Source organism: Hippopotamus amphibius, chromosome 3, assembly GCF_030028045.1.
Source record: "Hippopotamus amphibius kiboko isolate mHipAmp2 chromosome 3, mHipAmp2.hap2, whole genome shotgun sequence".
In the NCBI taxonomy this organism is placed as follows: domain Eukaryota; kingdom Metazoa; phylum Chordata; class Mammalia; order Artiodactyla; family Hippopotamidae; genus Hippopotamus; species Hippopotamus amphibius.
The window spans coordinates 377,781-398,127 of NC_080188.1; the positions used below are offsets into that span (position 1 = coordinate 377,781).

The window sequence follows — 20,347 nt, forward strand, 5'->3', positions numbered from 1 at the left end:
TCTGTGGGCCGAAGGAGGCGGATCCATCCGTTCGCATTCTCGCCGCCGTCCGCGCTCGCGGCAGTCTCGCGGTATTTCCTTCTCCCGCCGCAGCGATTTGAACGCTCTGGCGGTAACCGCGCGCTCGGCTGTCGGCGGGCGGCTGGCGGGAGTCTGAGGCTGCCTGAGGAGACTCCGACCGCGGTCAGTCCGGCGAGCTGCAGCCAGGCGCCGACAGTCTTCGTCTCGATCGGGTCCCGACGCCATGCGGACGGAGAAGAGGCCGCTGCCGATCAAGGAGGCCTTCCAGCTGGCGCAGCAGCCGCACCAGAACCCGGCGAAGCTGGTGGTGGCACTGAGCCGCACCTACGGCCGGGTAAGCTCGGCCGCCCGCGGCCCCGGGGCCCGCCCGTCCGCTCGCGGCCCGCGCCGCGCTCTCCCGGGGGCTCCCCGCGGCCTCCCGACGCCGGGCACCGCGACTCCAGCCTCCTTCACCTTCGGGACCGGGTTCGGAGCGGAACCGCCCCGCGCCTTTCCCGGCGGCCTCCGGCGCGGACCGTTGCCTCTCTGGCGGCGCGCTTGGACGAACGCTTGCGAGTCCCCGGGCCGCCTGCCGGCATCTGGGGTCCTGGGCGCGGCGCTTCGGCGGCTGTTGTGCCTCAGGTCACCGCCGCGTCGAGTCACTTACATCTCGCCCCGCGGTTAAACTGCGTCAGGTCCCCAGTCGGCGTAGTGATTGTTGGGACCTGGCTCTTCCTAGTCGTGTACATGCTGCTCGCTTCGTTTCTGAGTGAGGCCTTGAGAAGAAGAGAACAAAGAATTTCGGGAAGATGAGTTATCTTGGGGTCCGAGAAGAATTGTGAGTCAGTACAGCGGGGCTTGAGGGTATGCGATAGGATGTGCAAGTTACACCAAAAGGCAGTTGCTGTGTAATAGGAAAGGGAGTACGATGAAATGCAAAACCCGTTGTTGATTTTGGCTTGTTCATGAAGAAGCAGATTTTTACTAAACTGGTACCAAAGCATCACACTGCGAATTCAAGGGTGTTGGGGAAAAAAAAAAAATCAGAGGAAAACCTTTCACTGTCCAAATTTATGTTTATTTTCTTCCTGGGAGAAATAAATTTCTCTGAAGAGAAATTTGTGCACATATATTTCCCCTTTGATGGTTTGGATAATTGAGAGTTTACTAAATGATTTTAGTTTGAGTTAGGGCTGCTGTTTTCAGCGTGTTAGAGTCATGTTGAGAAAAAAGGATTTTATCGGTGCAGTTTGTGAAGGGTTTCTTTTTTCTTTCAGCTGGATGACAAAACAGGTTTTCATGAGGAGTTTATTCACTACCTTAAATATGCTATGGTGGTCTATAAACGAGAACCAGCTGTGGAGAGGGTAATAGATTTTGCAGCGAAGTTTGTTACTTCATTTCACCAATCAGATACGGAAGACGACGACGAAGAGGAAGATGGTGGCATTTTAAATTATTTGTTAACTTTTCTATTAAAGGTATTATATGAAAAGTAGAATTTCGGGGGAATATTGTAGAAAGTTTTACTATTTTAAAAGGGCCATGGGAGTTTGTATATCTTAGAGAATGAATATCTGGTTATTGAGAAAATGTCAGAACGAGTCTGCCTTTTATAGGAAATATTAGAACTGTTATTAAGATTAAAAACTGAACTTTTAAAAATAACTCTAGCGTTAAATTCTGTGATCATTCTAAACCAATTCTCCCATACATTTGTTTGAAAAGGGTTCTCTGTTTTAGAAGTTAAGTAAGAGTTCCTACAAAGAGGAATATGCTCTTATAATTTAGCAAAAACTTTAGACTATGTATATCTTGAGACTTATATAGTGTGTGTTTAGTATGTGTGTTTAGTATTTATATAGTGTGTATTTAGTATGCATATGGATCAAGGTAGCATTATAGTTTTTCGGCCAGTAATGAGTTATTGTTATACATTTTTTAAATAAATTTATTTATTTTTATTTATTGGCTGCTTTGGGTGTTCGTTGCTACATGTGGGCTTTCTCTAGTTGCAGAGAGCGGGTGCTGCAGTGGCCGGCTTCTCAGTGCGGTGGTTTCTCTTGTTGCCGAGCATGGGCTCTGGGCGTGTGGGCTTAGTTGCTCCGTGGCATGTGTAATCTTCCTGGCTTAGGGATCAAACCCGTGTCCCCTGCATTGGCAGGCGGATTCTTAACCACTGCGCGCCACCTGGGAAGTCCATAAATTCTTGAATTTTAAACATATAGAATTCAAATGGTATGTCATTATTTAGTAATGGTATGTGACTTGGAATAAATTTTGTTTCTATTTTAGTCTCATGAAGCAAACAGCAATGCAGTTAGATTTAGAGTGTGCCAGCTCATAAACAAGCTCTTGAGGGGTATGCCAGAAAATGCCCAGATTGATGACGATTTGTTTGATAAAATTAATGAAGCCATGCTTATTAGATTGAAAGATAAAATTCCAAATGTAAGGATACAGGCAGTTCTTGCTCTTTCACGCCTTCAGGATCCCAAAGATGATGAATGTCCGGTGGTTAATGGTATGTATAGCTCCCTAAATCCTTTTTCAGTTTCATTGACTGTGTTAATTCTCAGCAGATGAATTTTCTTATTATGAAATATTAGGGAAAAGTATAGTTTATGTATACACAAGCACATATAAAATATATAATTAAAAAAAAAACCCAAGAAGCCACCATCCGGTTTAAAAAAAAAATAGAGCATCATCAATACCTTTGAAGTCTGTCTTATGTCCCTCTCTAGTTATATCACTCTCCCTCTGAGTTAATGAATATCTTGAATTTTGGGTTACCGTTTGTTTAAACAGTTTACTACATGTGTATACTTCTAAATAATTAAGTTTTGCCTTTCATTTTTTGTTTTGTGGATCATACTATATTTTTCTGTGCTCTCGACATTATTTCTAATTGTAACATTCATCCATGTTGATATATTACTGATATAACATTCTGCTGTATGAATGTAAGACAATTTTTTTCTAATATTGACTGATCTTCTAGCTGTTTCTAGTTGTTTTCCTCTTAAAATAAAGTGTTGTTGCTATGAACTTTTTTATACAGTACATGGCTTCTGGTGCACAGGTTTTCTAGGATATGTACCTAAGGGTGGACTTGTTGGGATATGTGCATTCAGCTTTATTAGCTAAAGTACAAGTGTTCTACAAAAACAGTTTTTCAATTTATATTTCCAATAACTGGGTAAAAGTGTTCATTGAGCCAGCGTTTGGTGTTGTCAGATTTTTAAATTTCTGTTAATCAGGTTGTGCTTATCATATGTCATTGTTATGCACCTTTTCCATATATTTAACAGCCAATTTTATTTCTTCGTGTAATGTCTATTAATGTGTTCCACTCATTTTCCTGTTGGTTTGTCTTATTAATTGGAGTTCTTTATATATTCTGAAAGAATATATTATATATATTCTTTATATAATCCTTGGGTTATATGAATTGCATATCTTCCTGTTTTAGCTGGATTGTTTCACTCTCTTCACTGTGTCTTTTGTTGAACAGAAATTCCTAATGTGAGAATTATCAATCTCTTCCTTTATGATTTGCGCTTTCTTTCATTCAAGAAATCTTTCTCTACCTCTGGACTCATAAAGATAGTCATATTCCACTTTTCCATATATACTTAGGTTTGTTATCTGGTTTGTTTTTCTCTTTTTCGCTGTTACTAGCTTTATAATTTTGATAACTGGTGGTAGCTGGTATTTTTTGGTGTTAAATGAGGGACATGATATGTAAAACATATGTTTAATATATGTTTTAATCAAGTATATATCAACATATACTTTATTATAAAGCTGGGAAAAATCTGAGAAATACAAGTGAATAAATATTTAAATACAGGAAATGAATTTTGTTCAGTTAGCAAACCAGAAGTTATTTCTTTTTAGGATTCATTAAAAATCAAAATAGCTCTTTATAAAATCACATCAATTTAAAATAAACTGCCTTCCATCCTAGACTTTTTTCTAAATCTTGAAGAGTAGCAAAGACATCATCTCAATGATGGATTTTCCATTATCTTTAGGGTTATTTGTTTTCACTTTTAGCCTTCCTGCCCAGTCCATTGGCTAGTTTTTTATTCTGTCCTTTTTAAGGAACGTTGACAGAAAAGAATCTTCAGCTAAAATTAAATGTGTAGGACTACAAAATGGTATTTTTATCATTTTAAAGATTAAATATCAAAATGTGGGCTATCCTATGACTATGGCTAACTAAAGAATATTTTCTTAGTGTACTAAAATGTATTGCTCTATTTTTAGCATATGCTACTTTGATTGAAAATGATTCAAATGCGGAAGTTAGGCGGGCAGTGTTATCGTGTATTGTGCCATCAGCAAAGACTTTGCCAAAAATTGTAGGGCGCACCAAGGATGTGAAAGAGGCTGTCAGAAAGCTGGCTTATCAGGTAAATAAGTCCAGTATCTTGTATAGACATATTCTTAAAAGACAAGAAGCCGTATTCTTAAAATACTTTTGAGAAATATTTGACACATAATAATTCAATTGAGATTTTTATGGACGGAGAGTATAAATAATTTAGGTAGAATCTTATTGCATTAATGTGTTACCAGATATTAATTTTTTTGGAGATTCTGGATAATTTTCTTAGGTGAAGGAGATATTACTAGTTAAAAAATACATAAATTATATTGAGTTTAATGGCCATTTTTTATTATCTCTTTAAGGTTTTAGCTGAAAAGGTTCACATGAGAACTATGTCCATTGCTCAGAGAGTAATGCTCCTTCAACAAGGTCTTAATGACAGATCAGGTAAGTTAGACGTCTTTATAGATAAAACATTAGTAGATTTTGAGGTTAGATTTAAAAGGTTTAGGAAAGAGTGTCTTAAATTAGGTCAGGTAAGCCTATCATTCCCGTAGGCTGTCAAAGTTTATCTACATGTAATGAATGTATAGAGTACACTTTCTAGGGTTAAAGGTATTGGTACATAGAAGTAGAACAGTTTGTTTTAATTTCTCTGTGTTTTGTATATGGAGAAACTAGAGCTTCAGGCTATAAAAAAATGTCAGAAGTAGGGCAGGATCTCTTTTTCAGCTCTCTCTCTTCCTTTAAAAAAGTGCTATCTTATCCCTTTTGTGTATATCCTGCTGCGAATGTGTTCTGTGCATCCGAAACGATTAGAAATGGTCAGACCAGTATAATTTTCCTTGCTTTTTTCCCCCCTTTTCTGTTAAAAGTGGAGAATCGAGTTACAGCAATGGTATGAAGAATGATATATTTTAAATTTCCAAACCCCATGAGAAGGCTAAGATGGCTTAATTTTGCTATAGTAAGAAAACCTGAATTTGAAGGACTAATGACTAGAATGACTTCAAAAACTGCAGTTATCAATCATGTAATAAATGAGTAAAGTCAGGCAACAAGTGAAATAATAGGGATCATATATAATCTAGACTAACATCTGAAGCCCAGTGAACTTGGGGGAGAAGGAATGCAAAAATATTCTTGTAGGCTGTGGTAGTGGTTGTGTATTTGGTTCTGACCTTTTCCATTTTCACATGGAAGTGAGCCTTATAGTGACTTTTGTAATATCTTTGTACTTTTAATTTTTTTTTTAATGCTCTGTTTTGCCTCTGTCTGGTTCCATTTTTATATAGTAAATGTCAACTTAGTTAACATTGATCTGATAAAAGTTAATTAAAACAGACAAAATATAGGAAATGGAAGCTAGAGGGAGACTGTTCACCTGTGTTTCAAATGACTTAACAGATGCTGTGAAACAAGCAGTGCAGAAGCATCTTCTCCAAGGCTGGTTACGTTTCAGTGAAGGAAATATTTTAGAGTTGCTTCATCGGTTGGATGTGGAAAATTCTTCTGAAGTGGCAGTCTTTGTTCTCAATGCCTTATTTTCAGTGACTCCTCTTAATGAACTGGCAGAAATCTGTAAAAATAATGATGGCAGGTATATAAAGTATTCATTATTTGAAATATGATAGTGATGCACCTCTGCAATTAAAGTTAGTCTGCTTTCCCATTGCTTAAGATTGTATCAGTACCTTTTATCTACACCTCTTTTCTTTTCTTTACTCTGGTGGATGTCTTTTTTTCCCTTTTTTCCCTCATTGTGTAAGAACTCACTACTTTATCATAGACTACTTCAGCTGTGTTGTTTGTTTTGTTTTGCTACTTTGATTTTTGCATTAGCCTACCATGGAAAGTCCAGCAGCACGCATCCCTATTGTCTTTGCTCATTTGAGTCTTTTTTTTTTTTTCATCTGGTCTAAATATTTTCATTCTGTTTTGTATGGATAAGTCAGTAACTTCGCAGTTAAAATGATGGTGGTTGTAAATCAACTCTGCTTATTCCCATTTTTCTATTCAGTTCAAATTTTTACTGGATATTAAGATGTATTTTATTGTCTCTCTTTTAAATGAAGGAAATTGATTCCAGCAGATACATTAACTCCTGAAATTGCTTTGTATTGGCGTGTCCTTTGTGAATATTTGAAATCAAAAGGAGATGAAGGTGAAGAATTTTTAGAGCAGATTTTGCCAGAGCCTGTAGTATATGCAGAGTATTTACTGAGGTAAAAATTTTTCCTTAGGTTTGGGCTGTACTTGTGTTGTACTTGTGTTATTGTATTGGTTGATTGAGAATAAGTTAAAAACCATTTTTTTGGACTGGAAAGGATAGATAGGTATACAGTTCTCTTTGTATGAAATATAGTGTTCTGCTTTTGCTTATAGTGGCCTCACATATAAGGTAGGGAGCAAAGCTAAGAATGTTGAATTTTGTATGCAAAACATTGAATCCATAAAAATCTTACATGTGATAAATATCTTAAATGTGAGCCAATATGGAGACTTAATAGCTTGAGCTCATAGTAACATGAAAAACATGGGAATCTACTTAAAGTTTTAATGGTAATTATTTCACACTTTAATAGTTAATTGGAGTAATCATTATAATGCTGTTTGGGCCATGTTGAAATGTTTCCAAAAGGAATGAATTTTGATGCAATGCTTAATGATGTATGTTTATATAAAAGTAATGTGTTCATAGAAGATTGAGAAAATGTAAGAAAATATGAGGAAATGTTAAATATTATGTTTAAATAACACAGGAGGTGCATCTCCTCAAAGATTGCTTCACAGATTGATTAATTCTTAGTTACTGAAAATTGACGTGTAAAGAGCTTGGCTCCTCGGACTTTGAGAGGTCAGGGATTCTTATATTTCCTTTGTCACTTAATCTGTGAGTTAAGAGAGTTACTTGAATCAACTTGTTTTTTTCACTTATATATAGGAAAACTTTAAAAATCATATTTAATTATGGAAAGAATACTTAAGAAATAGGGTGATTTTCTTTTTGGAGCAGTGTCACTAGATAGGATTAGTTTTCTCAAGAAAAGAAGCAAAATTAAGTGGAAAAATTGTTTCTTGATAATCTCAAATATATTCTCAGGCATTTTGTAGCAGGAAGAGTTAGTGACTCGGAATGCTATGAAACAATTTCCTGTTAATTGAGGTATTTACATAAAGAGAGAAATCAAGAATGTTAAAATGAGGCTTATCAAATTTGAGTAGGAAAAAGGGACACCAGTACAATTTTTAGAAGGCTACCTTAAATTCTTAGAGAGTTTTAAAAAAAGGCTTTCTTGAGTGGTCTCTTCATTGTAATGACTACATTTAAAAATGGTTGAAAAGAGATGATTGCATGGTAATTAAAACTGGTTGGGCCCATTTTAAGTTGTTTATGTAGTTCAGGATTTGTAATTATTAATGAAACAACTGCTCTTTGAATTTATTTATTTATTGGCTACGTTGGGTCTTCATTGCTGCACACGGGCTTTCTCTAGTAACTGAGAGCGGGGGCTACTCTTCATTGTGGTGCGAGGGCTCCTCATTGCCATGGCTTCTCTTGTTGCAGAGCATGGGCTGTAGGCGCGTGGGCTTCAATAGTTGAGGCACATGTGCTCAATAGTTGTGGCGCACGGGCTTAGTTGCTCTGTGGCATATGGAATCTTCCCTGAGCAGGGCTCGAACCCGTGTCCCCTGCATTGGCAGGAGGATTCTTAACCACTGCGCCACCTAGGAAGTCCTGAATTTATTTTAAAAAATACCCCAAATCTTGATGCTATGCATTGTGCTAAAGCTGCAGTGGAGACGTAGGAATTCAAAGATGAGTGAAGGTTTTTTTAGCTTGTCAGAAATCAGTAACTCTACTGATTTATTGATTTTTGATAATTATCAATTTTGTAACTTTTATTTAGTTTCCTGCTAGAATCCAAAGGGTGGCTGATGCCCTTGAAGGTCCTAATATCATTGCCAGAGATTTATGAGCTTTTTTCACTCTTGGCTGTCATTTTATGAGTCAGTTCATTTATTTATTATTATTCTGCAGTGTTTATAACTTGATTTTTGTTGAAAATTTAAAATGACATTTTTCATCAGGATTATCATTTCATGTATTATTTCCAACCTAAAGGCACCTAATTGTATAAATTTAAACTCTTAATTCTACTTAAACTCTCAATTTTGCTTTTAAGTAGCCTTTTTTGTTCCACACAAAAAAGGAGACCTTCTGGTAGGTTTTTGAATGTTATCTAGGTGAGGGTTGTAAAAGGCAGTGGTAGTAAAAATAAAAGGGTAGTTGATGGTGCTTGCTTAGTAGCACCTACACTAAAACCAGAACAATATAGGGATTCGTAGGGCCCCTAAGCGAGGGTTATACAAATTAATGAAGCTATCTGTAGTTTTCTGATTTTGTTAAAAGGTCATTGTATTCATGGATTACTTAATATAATTACTGTTTCTATTACTGTTTTTTTTAATCAAAATAATGGTTAATTAAGGAAGATGAGGGAAGACTAGCTCTTTCTCAATAATTGGATTTTTGGAGAAGGGATTTAGAACTTTATAATTGAGAATATTAGTGACACTGAAATAGTTATTTTGAGAGATACAAATATGTACCTTTTGAAAATTTCCCATAGGAAATTTGAATCTTTAATGAAAATATATTTTCCAAATTCTTTTGAATCAAGCCAGTAAGTTAACGAAAGTTCATGACAATAACAGAGTTTACTCTGTAGATCAGATTAATATAACATAGTATAAATATCCATATATTTGGACTGAGATAAGCAGAAAATGACCTTTTTCTGGTTTACTGGGGAACTGTTTAATGTTTCTTAACAGATTCTACATTTTATTAATTGTGCTTGTTTTAGTTACATTCAGAGCATTCCAGTTGTTAATGAAGAACAGAGAGGTGATTTTTCCTATATTGGCAATTTGATGACAAAAGAGTTCATAGGTCAACAATTGATTCTAATTATCAAGTCTTTGGATACCAATGAGGAAGGAGGAAGGTACACTTAAATGTTAACCCTTGTTCTAATTTGCTCTTCTAATTTTATGTGTTGAAATACAGTCTTGTTACAATATGATTATATGTATTTAACCTAGCTCCTTGAAGTGTTATATGAAGTTTCTCTTTCTTCTTTTATATAATATATATGGAGTATATAAGAGGAAATATACTGTCTGTTTCTCTCTCTCTCTCAATATGAATATATATACACATATATATGGAAATATGAGTTTCTAATTTAGTTTCTTCAGAATTAATAAAATTGCAGATTTTTGCATAAAAATTTTATTAGTATTACTAGTCCTCTCTATAATAAATACAGTCTAAAAGATTTGATACACTCTAGTATTTTGTCATTTCATCATGTTGATTTATGAAAGATTATAGGGTCATTTATAAATTTTTTTTTCAAACTGTGAATTTTGGTCTAAATTCTGTACATATATTTTTGTACCAATAGCGATAAATATAAAAAAAGACTTAAGACAAATTAAATCTGTAATTAAGTCTGCAGAATAGGTGAAATGTTAGAGATATAATGTGTTCCTACTGTCATATTGAAATTAAAATAGTTCTATTTGAATTCAGGAAACGACTGCTGGCTATTTTACAGGAGATTCTTACTCTACCCACCACCCCAATATCCCTAATTTCTTTTCTTGTTGAGAGACTGCTCCACATCATTATAGATGATAGTAAGAGAACAGAAATTGTAAGTAATTTTTTTCATTGTTGATAGAGGTAAAAGATTTTGGTCAATAACATTGAGGGTTGTCTCATTTTCTTTTCAGAACTTTTGGCTTTATTTGTCTTTAATTACTTTTAGTTTTATCTCTTAATATCAAGTCTTTAAACGTCTTTAAACCAAATATCTCTCATACACAAGTTTTAAAAAATATCTCCTTTCTTCTCTTACCATACCTATCATTGTGTTGAGTCAGTTTGAAATGGAGCAGGTTAGGGAAGAGGTGACATAATAGGCATTGGTTGCTAGGTGGTTTGAGGGCGGATTAAATTTATATATACCTGGGTTCAAATCCCCTCGAACGCTTTCTGGATTCGTGACTTTGCTCAAGTTATTTAATTTAGAATTTTTACCTGTCTGCAAAATAGGAATAAGAGCAAAATTTATCTTTCATTGTTCAATGAAGTAATGTTTATAAGGTGCTTGGTAAATTCAGAAATAAATATTAACTATTTTATGATATTCAATTGTTAATTTCCCTGGAGTAGCTAAAAAGACAAGCCTGTATTGTTGATTTTCATAAAATTATGTAGTCTTGGAGTTGCAAGTTAATTCACAGGTTGTCTCTTCTAACCCTTCCTTATACAGATATACATAAATTCCTTTTACAACATTCCCAGTTAGTGGTTATCCAGCACCTGCTTAAGGAACCTTCATTTGGGATGCAACATTTTCCTGAGTTGGCCAACTCCAATGCCCAGTGGCTCTGGAAGGAAAGTGTTTAGTTTGCGTCATTATTTATGCCTTGTATACCCAAAGGAAGAATAAAAGAATATTCGAATTTTTTTGTATTCCAGTCCCATCGGGGCTGAACAAGGGAGGGAGCTGAGGATGTTAGGCAGAAAATTTTAGTTGTATGGTGCCTAAGATTAGATGCTATTTTCATTTTTTCTGTTTTAAAGCACTATATGAAAAAGAATTTATCCTCACTGTCTATGTGCCTATTTACCTTCCTATAATCTTAGAGTTTTTAGTCAGATGTATTGTTTGGTCTTTTTTTTCTAAAATTGTCTAACAAATAGAATGTGTGCCATTTTTGCTTGTATATTTTGCTCTATCTTTCAAGAGATTGTGCATACTGTTTGGGGTTTTGTATAACAGTTTGATGTCATTTTCTGATATAACATATTAAAGTATGTATTCTGAATTATAACTTATCAGGTTACAGAAATTATCTCAGAGGTTCGGGCACCCATTGTTACTGTTGGTGTTAATAATGATCCAGCTGATGCAAGAAAGAAAGAACTCAAGGTAACTCTCTTCTAAATTAAAGAAATGCTTGAGTATAGTGTAGTTGTGCAAGTCTTTTCTTTCTTTTTTTTAAAGATTTATTTTACTATTATTTTATTTTGGCTGTGTTGGGTCTCTGTTGCTGTGTACGGGCTTTTTCTAGTTGTGGTGAGTGGGGGCTACTCTTCGTTGCGATGCGTGGGTTTCTCATTGCGATGGCTTCTCTTGTTGCAGAGCACAGGCTCTAGGCTCGAGGGCTTCAGTAGTTGTGGTGCATGGGCTCAGCAGTTGTGGCTCACAGGCTCTAGAGCACAGGCTTAGTAGTTTCAGCACATGGGCTTAGTTGCTCTGCAGCATGTGAGATCTTCCTGGCCCAGGGCTCAAACCTGTGTCCCCTGCATTGGCAGGCGGATTCTTAACCACTGCGCCACCAGGGAAGCCCAAGTCTTTTATTTCTTATTGTACATTTTCAAAATTGCTTGCACTAAGTGAAAATATTGGTTAACTATTAAACTATAAGAGTATCTAGAATGTTAATCAGATCATGTCAGTCTGAAAGACTTGCCAGTCTGTTTCAGGAAGACTACAACTTTTTCTTTATGTGCCTGACTGCTTATCTTCTAGATAATTGAGATGTTAAATAATACTCTTTAGTTTGCTACAGATTTCATATTAATAGTTTTTGTTTGGTGTTTACATAATTTATATCTTTTCTTAGATGGCTGAAATAAAAGTTAAACTTATTGAGGCAAAAGAAGCTTTGGAAAATTGCATTAACTTACAGGATTTTAATCGAGCATCAGAATTAAAAGAAGAAATAAAAGCATTAGAAGATGCCAAAATAAACCTATTGAAAGAGACAGAACAACTTGAAATTAAAGAAGTCCACATAGAGAAGGTATAGATAACTTTTTCATATTAAGTTTCAGGTGCTATTAATCATTTCAACTAAACCTTGTTTTCTTATATAAGAAAGAAATCTTATATTTCTTCAGCTGCCAGAATATATTCACTTTGGAGGGATTTTTAACAGTACCATAAACTAATATGAAAATAATATTTTTCTGCCTGTTCCTTTCTATTTTGGACTTTCAAAGGCTTTAATGAACTTTAATTATTGTAGCTAGGACTTTATTTGATTTGCTTCCTTGTCATGCTAATCCCTAGAATCTGAAGTCTTTCTTCCTTGCCAAGGAAACCTGCCTTCTAGGGGTTTCCTTCTCTTTGTTTTTTGTTTTTGTTTTGTTTTGTTTGTTTTGAATGGTTTAGAAAAGGAAAATGCCTCTTTCCCTTATTTGTGGAAGACTCATGACCTTTCCACTGCTAGGAAAAGAAATTTCTGTAGTAGCAATATCATTATACACGTATTTTTCAAAGTTTAATTAGTTTGGTTTTTAGAAAAAAGCTAAGTAATTTTGTTATTTTAAATTAAATACTATATGAAATAGGTAACTAATAAGAACCTGTCCTGTAGCACAGGAAACTCTACTCAATACTCTGTAATGGCCTATATGGGAAAAGAATCTTTTAAAAAAAAAAAAAAAAAAAAAGGAGTGGATATATGTATAACTGATTCACTTTTCAGTATACCTGAAATTAACACAACGTTGTAAATCAGCTATACTTCAATAAAAATTTTTAAAAAACACCAAAAACTAAACTTCTGTATCTAGCAACATTTAAAGCTTTGTTTCAGTCTTTTTTTAAATAAATTTTTATTTATTTATTTATTTATTTATTTATTTATTGGCTGTGTTGGGTCTTCGTTGCTGCACACGGGCTTTCTCTAGTTGCTGGAGCTGGGGCTACTTTTCATTGTGGCGCGTGGGCTCCTCATTGCGGTGGCTTCTCTTGTTGCGGAGCACGGGCTCTAGGCACATGGGCTTCAGTAGTTGTGGCACATGGGCTCAGTAGTTGTGGCTCACAGGCTCTAGGGTGCAGGCTCGGTAGTTGTGGCACACGAGCTTAGCTGCTCCTCGGCATGTGGGATCTTCCTGGGGCAGGGATTGAACCCATGTCCCCTGCATTGGCAGGCGGATTCTTAACCACTGTGCCACCTAGGAATTCCCTCACAGTCTTTTTTAATTATTTAGTTGTATTTGATACACTGATCTTATTTTAATGTAAGGTAGGATTGGTATCAATTACTATAATATTTGCTATTAACTGTGATTCAGGAGGTCTTTTAGGATCTTGCCTTTTGTAGTAAACATCATTTTTCACTGTAGTTTTGCTTTGGGAAGTGCTGATTATTCTCATAAAGAGAATGCTGGATAGGGAAGAGTTTACCATATAGGAGAGTTTTGTTGGTTATGTTACGTCCTTGAGCTCTGTAGCCGTACAAGTCCCTGCTCTAACACCCCACCTTCTTAATGGATATGCCTGGATTTTATTTTCATAGCTAGCAGGTTATTTCATTTGTTTGATAAAGTCAGTGGATCATTATAGGCTTTTAAATTTGAGGAGCAAATTTAAAGTGAAAAATGAAAATATAAACAGAAAAATGATATAACTGCAGGTCTGAATTAGGAAAATTTTAACTAAGGTGATTAATATTATGTTTAACTTTACTTGCTTTGACCATTTATGTGTTCATTTGTTCTATTTAAGGGTTATAAATCTATTACAGTATAATGGAGAGGGTGCTGTTGTCTTCCCCAGAAGAAGAAATGTTTCAACCTGAGATTTGTATAAAAATAATATAAGCTAATAGTTACAGGATCCTTTTTTTGTGGTAATCACAAGTGTAAATTCATTTGATTCTCACTATGACCTAACGGAATTGGTATAATTATCCTTACTTTATAGAAGGCAAGTAACTTGCCTGAAGTTATACAGATAGTAAATGGAGGCAGGATTCAAACCCCAGGCAAGTGGCTTTGATTGTGCTTTTAATGCACTCTGTGTTGTCTCTGCTCGATGAATTAAGGGAATGTTATAGGCAGATGGAATGACGTTTATGAAGGCCCAGAAATTAAAGAGTGCCTGTTGTGTTTAAAAATTTAAGGTCCACATGACTAAAGAATTGATGGGGAGAGGTAGGAGATAAATCTGGGGGAAAAAATTAAGGGCCAATTCATGTAACGCCTTGTATAAACAATATTTTAAGAATTGTCCCTTACCCAAAGGTCATGGTAACCACTAAAGATGAGATTTATGTCTTACAAAGATCACTGTTACTCAGGAAATGAATTGCAGGCAGGCATATAGTTTGAAGAGTGGTACAGTAATGTAAGATTCAGATGATTGCAGTCTGAACAAGATAATGATGGTGGATATGGAAAGAAGTGATGGATTTGAGGACTATTTAGGAATTAGTAGCAAGGAGAAGAGTGAGTCAAGAATGTATCCTAGGTCTTTTGGTTTGGATGGCTGGGTAGATGGCAGTGATATTTACAGAGGCAGTACAGGAGGAGGGATGTGGGTAATTATGAGTTAGTTCCCTTTTGGCCATTTTGAGTTTGGGAAGCCTGTGGAAGATGCAAGAGGAAATGTCGTATGGCAGTTTTATGTATGAATCTGAAACTTAGAAAATAGTTGAACTAGCTCATATATAGTAAATCGTGTGACTGAATAAGGTTGTGCAGGGAACGTTTATAGAGACAGCATGTCTTAGGTGAAAAGCCCTGAGAAAGTAAACATCTAAGGGATGGGCATAATCTTGCTAATGCTGAGCATTTTGTGTTTCATTTTAGAATGATGCTGAAACGCTGCAGAAATGTCTTATTTTGTGCTATGAACTGTTGAAGCAGATGTCCACATCAACAGGTATAGGTGCAACCATGAATGGCATCATTGAATCTTTGGTATGTCGGTGCCCTTTGAGGCTTTATTTTAGCTCACGCCTCCCTCATTTTATAAGTAATGTGTTCCTTGGGGTTTGAAAGGATAAAAAGACCATTTTAGACATCTGTTACATATAAATGGTAAAGAAGAAAAAATAATATAGTGGCTGCTTCATATTGTGAGGTTTAAATTAAGATAAAGCATGTAAAGGACCTGGTATATGTTATAATTATTCTTTTAGAAAGTTTGAAAAAATTATTTTATGCTGGAAAGAGGTGCAGAATATCTTCATGTTTTTAACAGTAAGAGGAAATACTGAGATACGTAAGAAATATGTACCAGAATCTTGCTGTGTAAAAAGACTATGAGAAGATTACATTGTAAGCCCTGTGAAAGGAATTTTTTTATTATTATATATTTAAGGACTTTACTAAAGTAACCCTTCATAGGTAATCTCCATTTTACTGACCAGAGGGTTATAAATACTATAAGCCTTTAGAACCACATCATCTGATAGAAATATAATGCAAACCATATGTAACTTTAAATCTTCTAGTGGCCACATTTAAAAATTAAAAAGAAATGTGAAATTAATTTTAATATATTTAACCCAGTATACCCCAAATGTTATAATTTCATTGTTTACTCAATGCTAAAATTGAGATATTTTATATTCTGTTCCTCATACTGTCTTTTAAAAGTTTTTAATTGTATTTATTTAATTTTTAAATTTTTGGCTGCATTGGGTCTTTGTTGCTGCGCATGGGCTTTCTCTGGTTGTGGTGAGCAGGGGCTACTCTTTGTTGTGGTGTGCAGGCTTCTCATTGTGGTGGCTTCCCTTGTTGCGGGGCACAGGCTCTAGGTGCATGGGCTTCAGTAGTTGCAGCACGTGGGCCCTAGGGCACTTGGGCTTCAGTAGTTGTGGTGCATGGGCTTAGTTGCTCCACAGCATGTGGGATCTTCCCAGACCGGGGACAGAATCTGCATCTCCTGCGTTGGCAGGTGGATTCTTAACCACTGTGCCACCAGAGAAGTCCCCATACCAGGTCTTAAAGCACATCTCAATTGGGACTAGTCACATTTCAAGTGTTCAGTAGCCATATGTGGTTAATGGTAACAGCATTAGGCATGCAGCTTTAGAGTATTCTTTTTAGTAGTGCTACTTATCCAAAGCAAATTTTGAATGTATCCAAGCTCTTCTAGGATTCTCCCCAAATTGTTTTTATTTACAGTTAGTGAAAAACAGCCAATGAATGTGATCTACAATCTAGTTCCTTGGATTGTCATGAGTTTCTAAATGTAATAAAGAAGACCGATTATTGCTTACAACATTCTAGAGCTGATTAAAAATCGATCTATTAAACCATTAGAATTTAGTTTTATTTTTAATGAAGCAGATATCTCTAGTGAGAAGTCATGCTTTTAAAGTTCTGCTTGTATACTTTATGTCTGGTTCTATTGCAAGAGAATGGTAAATTATGGTATAATTAACTACACAATTGAAGTAGTAAATATGAAGACTTATGTGTATATGTGGGAAAACATGCAATAATGAGGGAAGAAAGAACACAATTGAATGGTCATAATGATTTTAAGTATATAAAAACAATCTTTCTAAAGATTGAAAAAGACTATAGAGGGATGTAAATGAGTCAGGTATTTAGATAAAGGAGTTATACTATAGTAATGAAATTACTGTGCTTTAAATAAAAATCATAAATTAAGTGAGCAAATATTTATTGAACATCTACTATACACTCAGTGCTGGGGATAGAGTGTACATGGTGTGCAAAACACATGTAGACTGCCCTTTTTGGATCTGCTGGTCAAGCGAGGGGGGACATCAATCAAATAAAGAAGTGAAAGCTTAGGCCATTGATAATTGCTATGAAGAAGAGCTTTATGGTCATATGTGAACTTATGATAGTGAGATTTCACCTATTTATGGAAGGTGACCTTGAGGTGACATTTGAGTAGACATTAAATATGTGAGAAAGGCAGGGAAGAATGATCTAGACCTACTCTCTTCAATATGGAACCTCCAGCCACGTGGATATTAAAAACCTGTACCTATTAAATCTAGTCCAAATATATATATATATTTTATACATATTTATAAATGTAAAAAATACATTGGGTTTCAAACACTTAGTACAAACAACAGAAATTAATGCAATTTTTTTATAAACAGCTAGAAAAAATTTTTTTATAAACAGTAGTATAAACAGCTAAAAAAATCAATTTTCAATATTGATTACATGTTATATTGATAATATTTTGTTTATATTGGGTAAAATAAAATGTATTGAAATTAGTTTCATCTGTTTGTTTTTATTTTAATGTGGCTGCTAGAAAATTTAAAATGACTTGTGGCTTGCATTATATTTCTAGCGGACAGCACTGAATGGGAGGCATTGACATCAGATCAATTGAATAAACAAAGAGCAAGGGATAGCATGGTATAAGATGATACTGGGAAAGACTACACAATGAGGTATATCATATGTCTTGTTAAGGAGTTTTATCTTTTCTGTGAGCATTGGGAAACCATTGAGGGAAAGTATCTCATGATCAGTCTATGTTTTGCTCTGACTGTATTTTTCTGTTCTAGTGATTTAATATTTACCTTTTTTTAAATCAAAAATTGGCTTTTTTTGGGTTAATAGACTGCATGGAAATGAAGTAGGTCTACGAAATCATACAGAAATTTTCATTTTTTAAAAATGTTATTGTAAATTTCTTATCCTAGTCAAAATTAATTTCTAATTCATTTTAGATTCTTCCTGGAATAATAAGTGTTCATCCTATAGTAAGAAACCTGGCTGTTTTGTGCTTGGGATGCTGTGGACTACAGAATCAGGATTTTGCAAGTAAACACTTTGTGTTACTATTGCAGGTAGGATTTATCTTGTGATTAAAATCTTGATTATACTTCCTGAGATAAATACTCAGTCTGTGGTGATTATGCTCGTATTATAAGTATAATCTATTCCAGGGCTTGTTGATGATGATTATGGATGACTTTTAGGGACTCAGTTTTTAATCTTTTGATTTTTTTGTTATTATTTCATAGATGAAAGACGAAATATCAATTATTCAAGGTATTTAAAAAGTTAATCCTATAGCAAATATTTGAGTGTATGTTATATGCCCAGTATTATTCTAGACTTAGAAAAAATAAGTTAGGTAATGAAAAACACGATGAAAGTTGCTGTCCTAATGTAGCTTACATTTTAGAAGAGGAAACACACAATGAAAAGTAAACAATATGTAGTATGTCAGATGGAAAAAAATAAAGCAGAGAAGGGGAATGAGGACTGGAATTAGGGAAAGGGAGCAGTTTGGTCAAGAAAGACCTCACTAATAAGTAGAAATTTAGGCCATTACCAGAGGGAAGTGAGAAAGAACCATGTAGATCTGGGTTAGAGGTTTCCGCAGAGAGGGAAGAGCAGGGGTAGGGGCCTTGCAGTAGAACTTTGCATCACATGTTCAAGGAGCAGGAGCTCATATGGCTAGGGAAGACTGAGCAAAGGGGAGAATAGTAGGAGAAGTGGTTTGCAGGCAACTGGACATCCATGTCTTCTAGGGATTTCTAGTCTGTAAAGATGTAGCCTTCACAGTGAATGAGATGGGAAGGAAGTGGAAGATTTTGAGTAGAGGATTTTTATGCTCTGACTAGATATAGTGTTGATTAGACCACAGGTTGTCAAACATTTTCTATAAAGGTCTAGAGAGTAAATATTGTAGACTTTGCAGGCCATATGGTCTGTCTCAATACTACTTTGCTAGGATAGTATGAAAACATCTATAGATGATACATAATTGAATAAGCGTAGTCGCAGATCAGTAAAACTTATATTTATGGACACTGATATTTAAATTTCATACAGTTTTAGCATGTAATGAGATACTTTTTAACCATTTAAAAAGGGACAATTATTCTTAACTTGCAGGCTGTATAAAAACAGGCAGTAAACTGGATTTGGCCCATGAGTCATAGCTTGCAGATCTCTAGTAGTAACTATAGGGATACAAGTATGGAAGGAGGGACACTCATAAGGAAGATGTTGCAATCTAGGAAAGAGATGATGATGACCTGGACCAGTGTTGTGATTATTGGGGTCATGAGAAGTGATGGTAATTTAAGTTTGAAGACAGCATATGTAGAATTTGCTTATAAATTTCAAGTGGCACGTGAGAGAAAGAAGTGGAAGAAAACAGGATTTTGGCCAGAATAACTGGAAAGATGGAATTGCCCTTTCCTGTGATGGGGAAAACAGAATAACAGGTTTTATGGCAGGTAGATGAGATAAGGAGTTCCATTTTGGACATAGTAAGTTTGAAGTTTGACGTAAAAGTGGATATACTGAGTGGGCATTTGTATGTGGCTTTGGAGATAGGAGAGAGGCCCAGGCTGAGGAGATGAATCTGGAAGTCTTTACTCTGTAATAGTATCCAATGCCTAGAGACTGGATGTTACCTGACAAATGAGTGTAGTTTGAGAAGAGATCTCAACTTTATAGTTCCCTAGGGCTCAGGCAACATTTAAGGTAAGGGAGATGAAGAAGAACCAGAAAAGACCAAGGTAAAGTAGATAGTAAGGGGAGAGTGTGATGTCCTAGGAGGCAAGTGAAGATAATATTTTAAAGAGGCCAGGATGACCCAGCTGTCTAATGCTGGTGACAGGTTGGTAAGGATCCGTAGTTGACCATTTTGGGCAAGTAAAGAAGTGTTTGGTGACTTTCATGAGAGTAGTTTATGCAGAGGGCAAAGCTGTTGGAGTGGTCCAAAGAGAGAGTTGTAGGAGAGGAATTGGAGACAGCCAGTGTAGACTACTCTTTCAAGATTTTATTTTGTTAGGAGTAATGGAGAAATGGAGTGATAGCAAGAGAGGATATGGCCTAAAAAGAAGAGTTTTTGGTTTGGTTTGAATTTTTTTAAGATGGGGAAAATTACAGCTTGTTTGTATCCTAATGAGAATGACCTATTTGAAAGGAAAAACTGACAATATAAGGAAGAGAGAGCAACTGCTAGAGTGCTATTGAGTAGACAAGAGGGGATTAAGTTTAGTGTATCAGTGGAATGCATTTGATTTTTTAATTCCTTTGGACATCTGTTTTTAACATTTGGGCCTAGCTTTGCTTGGAAAATATAGTTCCCTCCACCTTCCTATGTAAAAAGACAATGTGATTCATGTAGCATCTTGGTGTTGTCAAATGTAATGGGATAAAAA

The 20,347-nt window shown here is 35.6% G+C and overlaps 1 protein-coding gene across 2 annotated transcripts in view; it reads left to right on the forward strand.

The window, feature by feature from the left end:
* Window positions 1-86: 86 nt before the first annotated feature.
* The window catches only part of NCAPG (non-SMC condensin I complex subunit G), a 36,424-nt gene continuing 16,163 nt past the window's right edge, over window positions 87-20,347 (forward strand). The window contains exons 1-13 of one of the 2 annotated variants that reach the window (XM_057726714.1): window positions 87-355; window positions 1,278-1,481; window positions 2,296-2,524; window positions 4,276-4,421; window positions 4,702-4,786; window positions 5,747-5,939; window positions 6,415-6,564; window positions 9,211-9,351; window positions 9,942-10,065; window positions 11,260-11,349; window positions 12,047-12,226; window positions 15,024-15,134; window positions 17,891-18,010. In XM_057726714.1, the coding sequence (XP_057582697.1) occupies window positions 245-355; window positions 1,278-1,481; window positions 2,296-2,524; window positions 4,276-4,421; window positions 4,702-4,786; window positions 5,747-5,939; window positions 6,415-6,564; window positions 9,211-9,351; window positions 9,942-10,065; window positions 11,260-11,349; window positions 12,047-12,226; window positions 15,024-15,134; window positions 17,891-18,010 (1,884 nt within the window). In that variant the 5' untranslated portion in view covers window positions 87-244. Of the gene's footprint in view, window positions 356-604; window positions 839-1,277; window positions 1,482-2,295; window positions 2,525-4,275; window positions 4,422-4,701; window positions 4,787-5,746; window positions 5,940-6,414; window positions 6,565-9,210; window positions 9,352-9,941; window positions 10,066-11,259; window positions 11,350-12,046; window positions 12,227-15,023; window positions 15,135-17,890; window positions 18,011-20,347 lie in introns of those variants that run through there. The other variant, XM_057726715.1, reaches the window with a different exon arrangement.